Source organism: Adelges cooleyi, unplaced genomic scaffold, assembly GCF_023614345.1.
Source record: "Adelges cooleyi isolate 19-005CV unplaced genomic scaffold, UGA_ACOO_1.1 ACOO_flye_CR_arks_rails_tigmint_CR_PRNA_9, whole genome shotgun sequence".
In the NCBI taxonomy this organism is placed as follows: domain Eukaryota; kingdom Metazoa; phylum Arthropoda; class Insecta; order Hemiptera; family Adelgidae; genus Adelges; species Adelges cooleyi.
Genome location: NW_026096579.1, coordinates 12653998 through 12672268, shown reverse-complemented (window position 1 = coordinate 12672268; position 18271 = coordinate 12653998). Strand labels below are relative to the sequence as shown.

The 18271-nt window shown below is 29.2% G+C and overlaps 2 protein-coding genes across 5 annotated transcripts; one reads left to right on the top strand and one right to left on the bottom strand.

Moving 5' to 3' along the window:
• Nucleotides 1-932: 932 nt before the first annotated feature.
• Nucleotides 933-14837, bottom strand: LOC126846868 (zinc finger SWIM domain-containing protein 8 homolog). 4 transcript variants are annotated; one of them, XM_050586696.1, is made up of 25 exons: nt 13881-14837; nt 11795-12210; nt 11541-11714; nt 11324-11460; nt 11051-11246; nt 10333-10569; nt 10132-10261; nt 9936-10066; nt 9698-9846; nt 9486-9622; nt 7636-8129; nt 7398-7568; nt 7021-7337; nt 6743-6948; nt 6522-6666; nt 5963-6449; nt 5576-5704; nt 5183-5503; nt 3951-4064; nt 3696-3879; nt 3456-3621; nt 3242-3391; nt 1839-1889; nt 1661-1755; nt 933-1588 (listed from the first exon to the last, which is right to left on the bottom strand). In XM_050586696.1, exons 1-24 carry the CDS (start codon nt 14029-14031, stop codon nt 1695-1697), a joined length of 4854 nt encoding a protein of 1617 aa, XP_050442653.1. In that variant the 5' UTR covers nt 14032-14837; the 3' UTR covers nt 933-1588; nt 1661-1694. The 4 variants fall into 4 exon arrangements, with proteins under 4 accessions (XP_050442653.1, XP_050442652.1, XP_050442655.1 ...); XM_050586695.1 differs by having other exon boundaries at nt 933-1755; XM_050586698.1 differs by lacking the exon at nt 1839-1889 and having other exon boundaries at nt 13881-14835.
• LOC126846878 (translation initiation factor eIF-2B subunit gamma) lies at nt 14590-17877 on the top strand. Its single transcript, XM_050586720.1, has 8 exons — nt 14590-15215; nt 15288-15442; nt 15979-16147; nt 16595-16790; nt 16876-17164; nt 17238-17464; nt 17529-17632; nt 17697-17877. Exons 1-8 carry the CDS (start codon nt 15056-15058, stop codon nt 17747-17749), a joined length of 1353 nt encoding a protein of 450 aa, XP_050442677.1. The 5' UTR covers nt 14590-15055; the 3' UTR covers nt 17750-17877.
• The last annotated feature ends 394 nt before the right edge of the window (nt 17878-18271 follow it).

The following is an 18271-nucleotide window of genomic DNA, read 5'->3' as shown; positions in this document are numbered from 1 at the left end:
TTTCACTGTATAGAGGAAAAAGAGTAATGAAAATAATCTTTCAAGTAATTGAATTATTATTTTTTATAAATTCAAGCGTTTCAAAATAAGTGAAAAAATAATTCAATTCTTAGTTATTTGCCTATATTACGACATAAGGCTAATCTCTTTTTATTCTTGTTATAATTATTTCATTACGTACAATTTATTGATTCTTTTTAGGTATTTATAAAAAATAAAAAGCATACAAAATACAAGTATTTTTGTGAGTTATATAAATTGAAAAAAAACCAGTTGATTATATTAAAATTGGTTCTATAGTATAAAACATTATAATAACATATATAAATGATAATTAATATTAGATACCATTAGTGTTTTATTTTGGTTCGAGTCAATTAATTATTACAATATTTAAGAAGAAATATATAATATAATTTATGTGTAATTTAAGATAATACCCTATGTTAATTTAAATATATTAAATGATAAATAGACAATTATTAGTCTTCAAGTACTAAAGTGAGCACAATAAAGTGAGCGAGCCAACAATGCTTATAAAAATTTAATGTACATAAACAATGAATCAAATTCCTATGCAGATTAAATTTAATTAATTATTATTTTTATTTTGTGATTGTTTATTATGAATACGTTTTCTTTACGTTCATTGTATAATATGCTACAGTCACTGTAATCTTTTGATCGAAGGTGAAAGTACAAGTTTATCATACTAATTTGAAACCGATATACAATAAACAATCATTTGAAGCATTAAGTAATAAATACAAATTATGCATATATATATTCCCTCAAAAATTTGTTTAACCTACACACAATAACACAGTAAATTATGTATAACTCACAAACACACACACACAATTTTATCTATAAAATATAATGTTATGTACTAATACTAAAAAGACTTACACTAGTAGCAAATATTTTTATTATATATATATATATATATATGTAATATTTATAAATACATACATTTTTTTTTGTGACAAAATTGACTACAGTAACGACAATAAAAAAAAAAATTACATAATTTGCTATGTTGATATCGCCATCAATAGAAATTAAAATAGCCTAGAGATCTTGATAAAAGGATAATTGTAAGTAGTCCAGCATTGGGGGAGGAATGAGAGATAGGGAAGGCTTCTGAGTTTACAAATAATGTCACCTAAGTCTTATTATTTTTTTTTTTATAAAAATATCATTTTATAAGTCTTAAAGGCATAAGCTAGTCTAAGATGTAAATAATACTTGTACGTGTAGAGTACATTAAAAAAACAGTCTTATTTTAATATTTAGCTTATATTTTTAAAGTGAAACAGACTTGAATGCGCAAACAAAGAAAATAAGAAAACACAAAAATTAATATTAAAAATAAACGAAAAAAAAAACTAATAGTAAAAAGTAAAAAGAAAAATGTGAGCAAACATACAATTATAACTCACAATAAATTTACTAAAATTAAAAAAAAAATTAGCTAATCTCTTTTTTTTTTTGCGAACATGTTATCATATAGGTTAAGTCAAAACGCAATGTAGAAAATCATAGAAGATATTCAATTGTATAAATTCTGTGTAATTGTTTAGACATACTAAAATAAAAAAAAAAATAAAAAAATAATAATAATCAATTGCTGTATGTTATGTAAAGGGCAGTACGCAACCCTCTGAAAACATGACTACATCAGGACACCAACGTCATGTAGTTGGCAGCACGTTATTTATCATTGCCCATAATTCCTTTTTGCACGATTTGGATCTAAAAAAAGTATTTATACATATAATTAAGGGATGTTCCTTAAGATGACGTCATAAAGCCAATTTTCCAACGTTAAAACATACCTAAGCAGAACGTGTTTTACTCGCTGCATGACGATTGTTGAGCAAAAATACCTGTAACAAAAACGAAACATGACAAGATTTTGGAGACAATGTCAAATCGTTTTTTTTTTTATAAACCTAATGTGTAGCTTAATAATTAATAACATTTAAAATTACTTATTTAAAATAGCTATAACTTTTTTTAAATTGTTATTTTCAAAATCGGGTATGACATTGTCTCTCCAAAATGTCGTTATCTTTCAATTTCATTATAGGTGGTTTTGCTCTAAAACATTCATGAACTCGGTAAAACATATTCTGTGTAGCTATGTTTTGTATAGAGACGAATTTCAGAAATATCCATGTCACTAGTTTTTAGCCGACGTTTCGCACTCAGCAGAGTCCATCTTAAGGTCTGCGATAGACTCTGATAAAAGTCCGAAACATCAACTTTAGTTACTAGTGACATGGATATTTCTGAAATTCATACACATGATACTTAAATCCATGAAAGTTTCAACACTTAATAACTAAGTTTAGATGAAAAGAATATTTAAAATTGCTGACAAAGATGATGCTGTGATAGTCTGAAAAATAAACTAACTACAAAAAAAGAGTTCTAATTACTAAACTAATAATTATACATTACAGTTTAAACTTAAAATTATGGTTTTGTAAAAAAAATTGCCTATTTCTCTTGTTAAGAAAATAATTATTTAGGTCAAATTAATTAATCTTATTTATTTTACACGTGTCATTTTAATGTCACGGCAGAATATGATATTTTAATATAACATACAAATGCAAATAAATACTTCACTAAAACCTCGTATTTCAAATTTACTTAAATTTTCAAATCAAAAACTTGTAATCAATAAATAAAATAACTCAAAGGTGTAAACTAATTAACAAAACAATTTTTCTATATTTCTATTTCTAAATAATAAAGAAATTATTAAAGAAAAATAAAGTGAAAAAATGGTATCAAACTCACAAAAAATAATGTATGTCACAGTATTTGTTTTTCCTGTAAAATTTGATAAAATTGACTTACGAGGTTTTTGCTAAGTAGGCCATTGATACAAAACTTCACACATATTTTATAATTCAAATTTTCTGTTACTTATGTTATCCTCTTGTTCCACTTTTTTAATGGTGAACACACACTCATCCAACTTACCTTGATGATATTTTTAACAATGTTGTTTAACAAAATACATTGCTATGTGTAATTAATAAACCAAATCAATTTTTTTTTTTTAGGCTTGGCAACTTACGTATTAACTTTTTTGTTGGTTTGGTTTGGGTTGGGTTTGCTTAGTAGGAGTAGAAACGAATGAGGTGGGGTTATGGCATGGGCCATTTAACTGAATCGAAATCAAATGAACTTCAGTTTTAAAACTAAAACCAGAAACATGACTTACCTCCTAACAGATTGCAGCCAGTCCTTAAACATGGCAGTACCTTCTGATGTCATTGCAAATGCCCCATATGCAGAGTACAATATGCTTACATAATCTTCATAATCCGATGATGAAAGTTGATATAATTTCTGATGAAGAAGTTGAATATACCTAAATAATTAATAATAATTACACATTTTTATTTTAGCTGTGGAAAAAATTATTATATTCTAACATAGTATGACATTTCTCGACCAAAGGACTTAACGACGGACACATGGTCGGACTGGGATTATAATGTGCCATGTATAAAACTGCTTCCATTGCGACATCATGAAGTATAAACGGGTTTACTACACTATTAGTAACGGCCATACAAAATTGTTGAGTATAATTTACACCTGCGGGAAATGAAAATAATTTATACTTAGTTCTATAGAAATCAAGATAAAAAAAAAAATTAAAAAATGATTACCTAATTTTTTGGATAACCTTAACAACCATTGTATATCATCTCTAAATGGGGGATTTCTAGAATATTTTGCTTGATTTGGTTCATGAACACGTCTGGCTAAACTATCCAAAGCCAACATCCCAACACGATACGCTGATGTCAGATGCTGAATTTGTGCGTAATTTGAAGATTGCCGATGATTTCCCTAAGAAAAATAAATTACAAAAATATATAATTTATTAGTATTATAAGTATAAAATACAATAATATTCATACCTGTGCTTGCTGTGGGGGACTCCTCACTTGAGTGCCATTTTGATTTAGTGATTGAACAAAATACTGGGGTGGTGGTCCTTGATGAGACTGGTTCTGAGTGTTGCTATTTTGAAACTGCACAAGAATTTACAAATAAAAAACAAATATCAAAATTTTGATTTATAATTTTTTTTTTTCAATACACAAAAGGTAATTGCAGAAATTTATACGAGCTTATTACAATTAAACAAACAATATAAAAATTGCCTATAAATGTCTATAATATTTAGAAATACATCTCCCAGTAAAATTTTAGTTAAATCAACATAATTTTATTTTTATGTGGATTATCATTTAAACTATACTTTAACATACATATCAAACAATAATATTATAATAAAATGGAGCTTTTATGGGGATGGAAAATCTAGTCTTATTACTTTTTCACTTATGAATCGCCTTATCACTAGATTCAACGCTCAGTCAAGCAGTTCTATTTGGCGAGCACAAAACCATCTAATGAAAAGAAGTGCCCATCACAATATCAGCAATTGAATGACCACTCTCCCCTTAAGCAATTTGACAAAAAACCATTTCATTATATTTGATAATATATTATCAAATAAACAAAATATAAAAATAAACTAACTAATAATCAGTGTTATGGAAAAGAACACAAAAATACCATGTTAAGACAATAAAAGAAAAAAATAGGCATATAATCTTTTAAAATTGCATAAGAATAATTCTTAAAGAAGATGGTGCTGCGATTTAAGACACTAATTTATCTTTATACTCATTGAGGTGCCCCTAATGTGGGGTTTCCTCTTCATGTTAATTATTTTTCATGTGTATATATTATTGTATATAGTTTATAAAAAATACTCATTGTAAATAATTTACAGATTGTATGTTTTTTTTTCAATAAAAAGTCAATAAATTAAAAAAAGAATAATTCTTATAAAAGTGTCAAGTTTAAGAAACTATTTTTTTTTTACCAAAACAATGTCAAGAATTAATTAACTATAAAAATAACTGCATCCAAATATTTTTTTAAGACAATATTGAATTACATTTTTAAAATTAGTCAACAAATTGAGTTGGACAATTTTACTACTAGGAAACTGTTAAATAATTGTATTAACTTAAAAAATTTAATTATAAACTTTAACTTAGATATTTATACAGCTAGAATTATAAAATTATTTAATAGCTAATATATAAATTATTATTTTTAATAACATTGTAATTACCTGCACGTAAGGTGAATAATATTGTGAAAACTGGGTTGAAGTAGGCAAACTTGGAAACGGATACAACATGACTGTATTAGATTGCTGAGAATTAGATGGCGGTTGAGTTTGTGTTACTGATTGATTGGTGAAATATGGAACTGATGACAGATACATATGAGGCGGAGCAGTTTGAGGCGGTGCCAATAGTTGGTGAGCATATAGAGGTTGTTGTTGTTGTGACTGATCTATTTGATAATTGGCTTGATATACAAACGGACAGTTGTACTCTTCTCTTGGATCCACTTGTACTAAATAGTTATCTTCATCTGAATTGGAATGCTATAACAAAACGAGTCATTAAAATACATTATTGTTAATGTGTTTAAAAAAATGTAATACTAGACAACATACTCGTATGTATAAATCAAACCAATGTTTCGCTACACTAAACAAAACTTCAGGAAATACTCCACCATTTTTAGCTGACATTTCCACATAAAGTAAAGCAATTTCCATCATATGTTCGTTCTGCTCTTTACACTAAAAAATGTAATATACTTTAAATTTTAATGTAATATTTATTAAACATATTTTGTTTATTTGGTTTGCAATTTAATACTGAGCTTTAGTAGAAAACTCGTGTGATAGACGACAATGTATTTAAATTATAAAATACAAAGTGTCTCTCTGCATCAGTCAACTAGCTAATTACTGCATTTCGGTAAAATACCACTGTCTTAAAGATAATATATCGATACTAAAGTAGATTATAATTGGTATAAACTTTATATCAAATACCTGTAATATGGCTCTAGTTATTTCATTTAAATTCAGAGCTGCAGAATGTCTTAAACAAGATAAAGATAATTGAGCAGCTGCCTCAACAGTGACTCGCTCATGACTTCTAGACATTCTGTCTGCAATGTTTGCTACTTCAGCCGGTGTTAAGTGCCCTTCCCATGTAGCAAGCAAGAATAGAGTGGCTGGAGCACCAATTTCCATTGCATGATCACCGATCCACGTAACTTGAGATGAGTAATTACGGCTTCGCCAATTAGGCGAAACACGATTAAGAAGTCCCAACGAATATAACGATAATTGAAAAGCACACATGTGTAAAGCACGATGTGGCTGAGAGGATAAAGGCGGTTGTGTGAATACAGTTGTTTGAACAGGTCCACCAACTTTGCTCAAAATTATTTTTCCTAATTCAAATAGAAAGTGTGCGTTTGCTTCTGATGCTTGATTTGGTTGATTTGGATAAATACGTTTACCGCTTTTGTATCTGAAATCAAATTTCGGTAATGCGTATTTTAATATAAAAAGCCAAACTGATTGGTATGAAAAAATATTTTACCTATCTTTACGACTAGATGATAAGCCAGTGCTATTACTACTACTACTACTCGATGGAGTAGGCGGTGCAGAATTCAAATTCATACTGGCTAAATTTGTGTCAAGCTCTCCTGGTACTCCAGTAGCAGTTGGGTTGTAGTTTGGAACTAAAGCATAAGAAAGTTTTAAAAAACATTTTTACAACCAATTTTTCTAATTCTAAATGATATTGAGTCAACATACATTGAGGATAAACTAAATTGCTGCTCGCAATATTTTTCATGGCCATTATTGGAATAGTCCTGGAGTCCCTTATTTGATACCAGCATGCGTCCATAGCAGATTTCATAAATGGATGTACTTCTCTGTCTAATAACTTATCCATAGCAAATGCTAAACGTGTTGGATTGTTTTTGTAACGTATTATAATATTCAGCGCTAGTTCACCTCTAAAGTAACAACAATGAAGTTTATAACTCAATTGTCAATAATATACTTTTTTGATATGCATTGCAACATACCTTTGTCTTCTAATTCCTTCGCAAAGAAGAGGATTTTCTGCTTCGCTGATGTTGGCTTTCATTCCTAAAACTGCAACAGCAGCTTCAAACCCCAGTGATTCATCAGTTTTTCCAGGAGAAGGTGATTGGTAGAGTACCAAGCAATCAAAAATAAATGTTGCTAAATTCAATGGCAACAAGGAATCACCGCGAGTTTTATACTGGCCTTCTCGCAAAAGTATTGCCCGCTCTCTGAGAATTTTTGTTTCTGGCTTATCAAATGGCAACATACGTTTGAGGTGGTTTAATATTTCAGCTTCTTGATGAGCCATTTTTACCTAAGTGTATTAAAAAAATTAGGTTGTACTAAGTGTACTAAAATAAAGTTGTAAACATACTTCCAATGGTTTTGTACTTGCTGGCAACCTTGGCATTTCTAATCCGTAAAGACCAATTTTGAATGCGTGTAAATAATATTCTTTCCTTTCAGCCAAAACAGAACACAAGAAATAACATTTTTGTAAAATTTCCGAAGCTAATATAGACAGTTGATGGCATACGGGATTGATCTAATAAAAATAAATAAATTATAACTTAAATAACGAATTTGATTAGACCTCTAGTTTCAAAACATACTTTTCTTCTTTTTCCTTTAATTATAGGTGGCGGAACGTCGATAATAAAATCAGGTGGATTTTTTAGAAATTTATCAACGAGTTCCACACCAAGTACACATGCTTCTTTGGTATGACCATAAGCATATAAACCTTCAGCTCTGGCAAACATTGTTTCCCATTCTGAATCTAATTTTATCAACGGTGTAGTAGCAGTCATAGATTTAGATGTAGACGGCTGGTAAATATCAGGAGCATTCACTTCTTGGGCTATTTTTATACTGTCTGAAGAAGTAGATGGCAGTTTTTTCGGATTACAATAGTAAAGATAATGACAGTCATCACCATCTTGCGGTGGAGGTGTAGTTTGAGAAGAAGTAGACTTCTGCACAGCTAACCGATCACCTTCATCACTACTTTGGCTTTCGGATGATGAGCTTAATGGCTTTGCTACCTGCTGAGGTGAACTAGGTTGGGTGGTGCTAGTAGACGAGGAACTTGTAGATGGAATTGATGCTAAATTATGAAACAGAAATACATGTAATGTAAAGGATTGTTGTATATATATTATATATAAATAAAGAACAGAAAAAGTGTATAGGGGCAAGTAGGGGTACTGGTAAAAAGGTCTCATCTTACTAAAACATTATAATTATAGGTACTACTGTACTGCGCTAGTGTGATAACTACTTATTGTAAAAAACCGAAACATTCATACATAATAAATTTAATAAAACAGATGAATCTTACTGTTAAAATATTCATTAAATTATTCTTAATTTAAAAATGTAATATTAAATATGTATAATGTTACCATTTATTTCAAAAGTTGATTAAGGTCTACAAAATAATAAAAAAGATAAAAATATTTTCAAAAGGGAAAACTACAAATTTGCAATTATTTTAGAGTAAACTAGTGTAGGGCATTAAAAGAACCAGCCGGTATTATAATCATGTCTTCATCTTTATTTCATATTTCTTTTTATTTATTTACAATCAGCTCCTACACCAATAATTGATCTGTAGAATTTAATTAGTAAAATTTTTATTTTTATTTTAATAATTAATTTTCGAATCGTACCATCAAGTTTAAAAGCCGTAAACTCTAACCTTCACAAATATTATTTGTCCTATGGCCATTTGATAATATTGTAAAAATGAACTGTGTCTGGAGGAAATAATGGAGGTGTTCGATGATACTGGACTGTAATTTTTTCTTTATTTGAGTGGTTAGGTCTATACATTCCATTGAAAATTCTGTAAGATTAAAATAGAGAAGTCTTCGGGGCCAGTAGGTACTACATTTTTAAATGTTTCATACCATCTATTTCATAGGCAATTTTAAATTTATCCTTCCTTCTTGGGTTTAAGAATTTTGACAAACATAATATCACTGTTGTTTGTTATTTCAGTCTAACATTATTATATAACCCGATAGCTAGAGATGCTGTAATAATGGTATTAATAATAAAACAAATTATTATACAATAATATGATACTACATATCGTAGCACTTAATAATCTTAACTAGGTTTTTTACTATTTTATTATTATTGTTTGAAATAATTTACTAAGACACAAAAAATTATTGAAGCTTGAGTGGGGTATTACATTTACATTATTTACATGACTTGTGGTTACTCCCACTTGGATGTCTTGACTAGTTTGCCAACGTTTCAGAACACTTGCACGTTCCATCTTCAGGGCTGTGGTTCGATGTTGCTCGCACCGCGCTTTCCTGCAGACAAACAGGAGTGCGCGGTGCGAGCAACGTTGGCAAACTAGTCAAGACATCCAAGTGGGAGTAACCTTAAGTCATGTTTATAGTGTAAATTACTAGGAGACCTTTTTTCCTACAATAATTTATAATACCTAGGCTTTGGCTTGTTGAAGGTTCACTCGCAGGAAATGGTTCGGGGATACTAGCACTTGCATTTCCACCCTCAGGTTGTGTTCGAGACATACTTCTTGACATGTGTACCCAATAAACATTTGTCATTTGTCTATGTCTAAAACAAGTTTACATATTTATATAATAACACAAACTATATCTATAATAATGTTTACTATTAACTAAAGCTTACTCGTTATTTGGCATATGTACATTGCAAAGCATATGCATATTATTAGATCTACGATAGTCAGTTCGACTGGTTCGGTTTCCGTAATGCAAGTGTCGGTTATTTTTTAAATCCAAAAAACATTCGTCTAATGATATTTGACCAGAATTTCCCTATAACAAGTATGAAATAATGAGTTTTTAATTTATATAACTGAAATTCATATCTTTTTTTTGTCATATTATTATACAACACTTCTTACTCTTGATGATGCGCTACATTCATTCCAGTTTCCATATTCTCCCATAAAATGAATAGTAGCTCCTTGATTATTAATATGTGAACAACAACCACCATTATTATCACAACAACAAGTTGTACCGTATGTTATACCTAAACGAAACAAAAATATTTACAAAAGTAATGATTATATTTTTATAAAGTTGTTATAAAATTACCAGGTAATGGATAATCATCCCAATCTAAATCACAAGCTTCACTAGCCGGTTTAAAGCCAACAAAAATTTCCATATCTTGGCGGAAATGGTTTAATGCTTTGCTATTAGAAGTATTTCTATGTTTTACAACCTAAGCGATTAAAAAATAAGATATTATTAAATGAATACAAACAAAATTCAGTGTTTCATTCAATCACTTACCCTCGAAAAAATTTTCCCTTGCCAATCTTGAAATTTTTGTTTTAATGCCACTCTGTGATCAGGCGAAATACTAGGGTTTAATGCAGCAAGACGCCAAAGTGTAACCATTTCATCACAGAGCAGAGCACATGCATGAGAAGCTGTATTGGTGTTACCAGCAGGTCCAGTGTGTTTACTTACTCCACTGGGCCCACTTCCATGTAACGCAACTCTTGTATTAAACCACCAAATCATAATCTATGAAAATAATAGATATAATAATAACATACAATTGTTTTTCATCAGATTATTGAATAATAGAAATTTCTTAGAAGTTATAAACCTAAACTACAATAATCCCTAATAATTTAAATATTGTTTTTAATAAAAAAAAAAGTTAGAATGTGCTATTTTATATAAAATTGAAAAATAAAAATATTTCAGAAACAATGTCATATCCGATTTTGAAAATGGTAACGTAAAATAAAATTATTATTATTTTTTAAAAGTTAAAAATGTGATTTTAAATGTTAAATATTAGGTTTCTCGAAAAAAGGATACGACATTGTCTCCAAAATATTGTTATCTTTCGTTTTTGTAATTAGTATTTTTACTGTAAAATCATCATGGAGCAAGTAAAATGCATTCTGTGTATGTACTTTTCAACACTAGAAAATTGGGTGCATAACGTCCTCTTAATTTATCAACAAATTATTAAATTTATCGTTTTATATCTTACTTGATCACATGCAACTGCTTCCTCTGTTAGAACTTCTAAGAGATGCATTGCATTCTCATCATTCCTCCGGAACATTTCTCTAACAATTGATACAAGATTCCATAAGCCTTCTGGTTCACGGCCCCGTAAAGGCCGTAATAAATTTGACCACTCTGCCGTCGCTGGTGGTACAGATTGTGATAAAATGTTAACATCACTACAAAAATAATTATAACCGATTATTAAAATTTCCTTCTACAAACATTAAAAAATATACATAAATATGATACATACCTAATTACTAAAGGTGAAGGAACACAAAATTTGATCAAACTTTTCTTAATGTTATTGTGTAATGTTTTTTCATCTAAAAACCAAGAGGTTTGTTCGTTTATAGATGCACCTGCAGTAGGATCAGGTGCTCCGCTCGTCTAAACCAACAAATAATAATTGTAATAATAAGCAATTTAAACTGAAACACAATTAATATAACTAATAGTTGAAAACATACTGAATTAATAACTGTTGGTTGTGAAGACAATAATGAATCTAGCAATCGTTGTGCAGCGGGTAATATTTGCTGAGGTAATTCACTTATTAGGTATTGCGCAAATTTTTGCAACTGGTCGCGTTCTAAACGAGACAGACTTTCACTAACAGGTGCTCTTAATAATACCTGATCAGGCTAAATTAAAACAAAAATTTAAATCATTATTATTAACTAAATTTAACTTAAAAAAAGACGACGGAATTTAAATAACTTACACAATAAATTCTATGCAAACACACTGCAACAACATGACAACACCAGTAGGACATAGGCTCACATGTACAATTACATGATGTGATTTTTTTTCGGTCAAACGTTATAGCCACATTAAAAATACTACGACCTCCATGATTAACATTAGCACTTAAATGGAACCCAATCTGTACACAGTCTTTAACAGTACTTGAAGAGTATAAATTTTGGCCTCGTATGAACTCATCAGAATTTGAGTTTGCCAAACATGAATATAACCGAATGTCATCTTCACTGTCAGGAAAGCTCCAAAATGCTATGCGTAACTGTAATTCTTCAGGTACAGGAGGATATTCTTGTTCTACTAATTCATATGGTACAAATAGTGCGATACATTGAGCAGCTAATTCAACTAATTGTTTAATTTCGGGTTTTGGTTCTGAAAATGAAATAAGATACATATTATTTTTAGGTATGTATTTCTTGTGATTTATGATATCAAATTATAATTTATTTTTCAAAGCATTTTCAAAAACATGTACTAATTCATTATTTGTTAGCAAATTATTAAAGATAGAAACATTACTAATTATAGTATAAATTGCAGTACAAGTTATATAATATTGATTTATTAAAAATTGTATTAAATAAAACTCAATTATTCAAAAATAGGATTCAAATATAGGTATTGTAAAAATGACAACTTATGAGTAATATGTATTTACATACACCTTAAAAGCATTACCACATTTTTAGTTTCAAAACACACCACAAATTAACTTCTCCAAAAGTATAGTTTTAGAATAGAGCTTGGTTAAGTTGGCAAAATAAGTTAAACTAAAAAATTTACTACAAATTATACAAAAACATATAATAAATCTAAAAATAAACATTTTGGTTCTTATTAAATGTTATAATAGGATTATAAATTATTTTTCTAATGATACTTTTTATATAGACTATTTCAAAAATAATTAAAGCCGGTTTTCTTTAATAATACCATGTAATGTATAGCATTTTTTTTTTAACATTTATGATTTCTAGTTTTTTTCTGATAAATAAATATAACATTATACAGAGCATATAGATTTAAAAATTTGGTTTATTATAATGGTTATATTAAAAAAAACATAATACAAAATGCCTTCTACAATACCATGTTTTAAAGCACTACAACAATTAGAAATTTGATATATTTAGAATTTAAAAATTCATGCACCAAACAAAATTTTATTCTTTTTGAAAAGAAAAAAACAGAATGGTAAAAAGTTTAAAATTGAATATGTGATGCAAACAATTTTTATTGGTAAATACAATGGGGTATCCATTGGCCTTAAAGACTAATCGTTATAATTATATTTATTATAATACAAAAGTATAGTAAAAAGGTCAGTCATTAGTCTCATTTCCTAAAACCCATAACAACATATTAAGTCCAAAATCTCCTAATTAATTCTACATTTTCTAAGTCTTTTTTTTAAATATTGCTAACCTCCGATATTATTACCACATTTAGATTTACTTCTAAGAAAACCTTTTCATAATTTAATATATCAGGTATAAAAGTAGACAAGTGTCAATTACACTTAATTATTCTGATAACATTACTCATAATATATCATAATATATATATATATATATATATATATATATATATGATAATCCAATGCAAAACATATCCGATTTAATCTTAATAATAAATCAATTATGTTATTAGAGTTGTGAAATGCATATGAAAACAATTTTTAATGAATGTTAAAAATATGTAAAAACATCTCTGGTAAGCCAAGGCAACATTATAACAGCTATAATGTTCAAATTACTATAAATTAATCTTAACATTCTTCAATTTGTAATGTATAATTATTTAACACTGCCTTATACTATAATACAATTTACCTATGTCAGATAATGTATCTACCTGATAAAAAAAATCAATAGTAGAAGTACCAAGTAAAACATAAAAGGTCACATTGTTGAAATTCAAGTTTTACAAGATCACAACACATTAATTTTCATAAATAGATATAAAATAAAAGGTCAAAGTCTCAAATGTGCTTAGGTATAAAGTTCATGAGAAATTCAAATAAAAAAATATTTTTTTCTTACCTCTTTCAGTGTTCTGTTCCATCTTTCTCCATCCTCTCCAATTGATACATGCTGATTCCGGCTCGCTACTCCACGTACACAGTGAATCCTCTTCAAAACGTTCTGAATCTTCAAATGAATACCGGTCATTTTCATGCCAGATAGCTAACATGTTCTCGTCGATGAGCGGTCGTCCATCGACGTGGACGTTACCGGAACGTCTTGGTAGAACTTGGTGCGCCAGTTTTGACGGGTAAAGTTTAATTGTTGGTTACGAAGAAATAAAGATACCACTATCTTACTGACTTCAGCTAGTGTATCTTATGGCCCCGCAACAGGAACAACCTTGAACCCTTTGCTTCGAGGTTTTTGACCTCAATCACCCTGCAATAATCATGACGGCTATGAATACACTGAATAACGAGGGGGCTCGCGAGCTGGGACCACAGTAGTTTTTCTACCAGGTCTACATGCAGAAACTATCAAGAACACTGAGGATGCATATTTGTTCGTTTGGTGTTTTATTGTTTAGAAAAAGAGAAAAACTAAACAATAACATTAATAATTATGTTATCCGATAATCGATGGAGATTGGTGAAGGAACTGGTAGGGCTTTCTCTCTTCCCTCTTCCCTGACTATTCCATTGTTCCAAAAAGGTGCAACTGCGTACGGTGTTCCCAGTGTACGGTATTTTTAATATCAAACAATTCCCGCGGCGTCCCACCGATCCAACGCGATGAACACTTATCCTTTACCGTGTTCGACCAAAGTGTTTTACCATAAAACTACCCAATCGTCCGTTTTCCGTACAAGCAGCGACGTGTCCCTACAAAGTCCATGGCCAGTAAGACAATAAATTAAACACAGAAAACGGGTACAACGTCAGGAGTAGTACATCAGCCAATGTCCGTTATTTGACAGTATTGACTACTGGACAGTGGACGTTCGTCGTTCAGTAATAATTAGTATTCCCTTTCCTCCTGTCTATAGTAACACACACGCACACAATACGACTGCTGGAACTTCTCGTCAGCTGCTGGAAAACTCAAAACATTGATAACGTCATATCACGTGTGCACACGTTATGCGGCATTAAGCATATTATTATTTGTTATTTCTTTTTTTAATTAAAGAGCTATCTCAATTATTACGGTTTACCGTTTTGTGACCATCGGATTTGATATTTAAAGCCTCGATGCAGAACTGGTTGGAATTTCAAGCTGTGGTGATGGCTGCCGGCAAAGGCTCTCGGATACCCGAGATGACCGCTACAAAGCCAAAATGTTTACTGCCGGTGGGCAACAAACCGATGATCTACTATCCACTGAAACTATTAGAAAATGCTGGATTCAAAGGTCAGTGATTCGATAATTTATTTGGTAATCTTATGTTTATGAGATTTTTACAACGTGTTGCCTTATTTATAGAAACTAAAATAATTGTACCGGACAATTATGCTAGTGATATACAAGAAGAAATTGATCGTCTGGGCTTTGAAATGAATTTAAGTTTTGTTCCAATTCCATCAGACGAGGATTGGGGAACAGCAGATTCGCTTCGGCACATTGCTGATTATATTACAGTAAGTAATTACAAAATGTAATGACAAAATAAATGTCAACAATTATTAATCTAGACATTTAGTCTAGAATCCGAGGAATAAATTTACAACATACTAATTTCATGCAGATAACGTATAGTTTTTTGTAAAAACTAATTAAATTCTTAAAACGGGTTCACCAGTGGCAAAAGGTCTTATGTAATCACAAATAAAATATTCAGAAATAGCAAAAACTCAAATTTTTTCACTACTCACTAATACAACTTTTAATTTTAGAATCGAAAATTAAAAAGGACATACCATATTTTGAAACTTGAAATTTATATACAAGAATAAATCACCAGTGAACAGCAATAAAATAGCAAAATATCTATTTCGGCTGAAAGTGGACGTACGACCTTTTACAACTAGTGGACTCAAATGATTTGATCAAAACCAGCAACTTACATGGCGACATGCAGTACAAGTTGTAAATACAAACCATTAAGTTGATAGCTCCTTCTGATTCTAGATTAAATGTTTATAGCTAGTAGTACATAAATGTATACATATTTTAGACAGACATTATTGTTTTGAGCTGTGACCTTATTACCAATGCTGATTTACATCAAGTACTTGATGTGTATAGGAAACACAACGCTTCATTAGTGTCTTTATACTTTTCACCAACACAAGATGAAAAATGTGATTTTGTCATACCCGGGCCAAAGTCTAAAAATAAAATTGGTAAATATTTATTTACATTTTTTTTTGTAATATATATATATATATATATATATTAACTAATAGACTATGAACTTAAAGCCTTATAAACTTCAGCTAAAATATGCAATTGATACAAATAAGTGGAATTAATTGGGTAGCTCAATGATAGAGTAATCGACCGGCAAATGAAAGATTAGCTCTTTCAAATTGTTATTATTAGTTACTATGTCTTTCGCGTCTTTAACACTACTTATGTGTTAAATATTACACTTTACATGTTACATTGACAATTCACAAAATATTCTAAATCATTTTCAAATTAGTTTACTTAATTAAATCATTCTTTATATCTTACATGTATTGTTTAAAAATATTTTTAAATCTTTGTATATTTTAGCAGTTTTTTTAAATAAAATGATTAAAAAAAAATTCTCATTTACTAATGATTTTTTTGTTTTATTCTTACAGAAAAAGATATTATAGGATACGACTCTAAGACATCTAGGCTCCTTTTAATGGCATCAGCTTCAGATTTTGAAGAAACTATGCCGTTGAGCAGTGCTTTACTAAACAAATGTTCGAACCTAAGTTTGTGCTCCAAACTATTAGATGCTCACTTGTATGTTATGAAACGATGGCTGGTATATTACCTTGTTAAAGACAAGTAAGTGGTACTAGAGGTTAGAAGTATTAATAAAAATACTTATTTTGCCATTAAATACAATTGCAATTTATTTTACTATTTTTAGGAACATGTCAACTTTAAAAGGAGAACTACTTCCATTTGTAGTAAAAAAACAGCTTTCCAAACATAGTGTTAATAAAAATCTTGATGAAATGCACCTAGTTGATGACATAAAACCTGATATATTTTCAATGTCTAGAGAATCAGACATTGAGTACAATATTCGATCTATGTCTTCATTTGGAGACTCAGCCGATTCTGGTGAAATAATTAAGTGCTATGCATGTGTGTTAGATTCTTATGTTGGCATACGAGCCAATATTTTACATGATTATTGTAAAATCAATAAAATTGTATGTGCAAAATTCATGAAAGCAAAAAAAGTTTGTATGCTATTTATATAAATTGATTATTTTTCATTTATAGATTAACAAATTAAACATCGATTCAGGCGATGAAAAAGACAAAATATCTCCTGAAGCTGAAATACTATCCAATCAACTAGATAGAGATACTTGTTTTGTTGGTCCTAATACTAAAATAATGGAAAAGACGTCAATTAAAAATTCTAGCATTGGCTCACGATGTACAATTAACCCAAAGACTAGAATAACTGATTGTATATTAATGAATGGAGTAATTATTGAGGAAAGGTTAGTAGTATTGATGCTATGAAACATCTAACATGTTTTAACTAATTAACATACCTACTTGTAGGTGTGTGCTACAAAATTGCATAGTTTGTCATGACGCTACGATTAGTGCTGGATGCGAACTTAAAGACTGTTTAATAAGTGGTAACTTCAAAGTTCCTTCAGGAGGTAAATAATAATAATATTATATAATACAATTTTTCAGTTTTTATTCATGTTGTTTATTTTTTAGGAAAACATTATAATGAAGTACTGACAGCTATGGACAGATTAATGGAAATATAAATATTTTTTTTATTCAAGATTACAATATGTAGTAGTTTTATTGTCTTTGTTAATGTTTTATCATACAATCATTATCCATTAGTTTGCTATTTGAATTAATAATAAAACAATTTTCTATGGAAATGAAATTCTGTTTGTTTATAGTTTTAGTATTATATTATATTATCAACAGAATTCTATAAAACAAATTTATAGGGGTCCAAAAAGTTAGAAAATCTTTAATTATCATTATTATGAATTATTTGTCAATATAAAACAAGATTGAACTTAACGTTAATCCAAATTATTTTACATAATAAATGTAGGCATTATTTTCATAATATACTATACTAGTATATGTAAAACAATGATTTCTCATTAAGCTTATAAAAGTAATATTTAATATATTTAAACCTGTTTTACACCTTACTATTATAATGATGATTGTAAAGGTTGTATAAAAATATATAAATTAAATTAAAAATACATTTATATTTATGATTAAATTAAACTATTGACTTATTGAAATACCATTAAAATGTA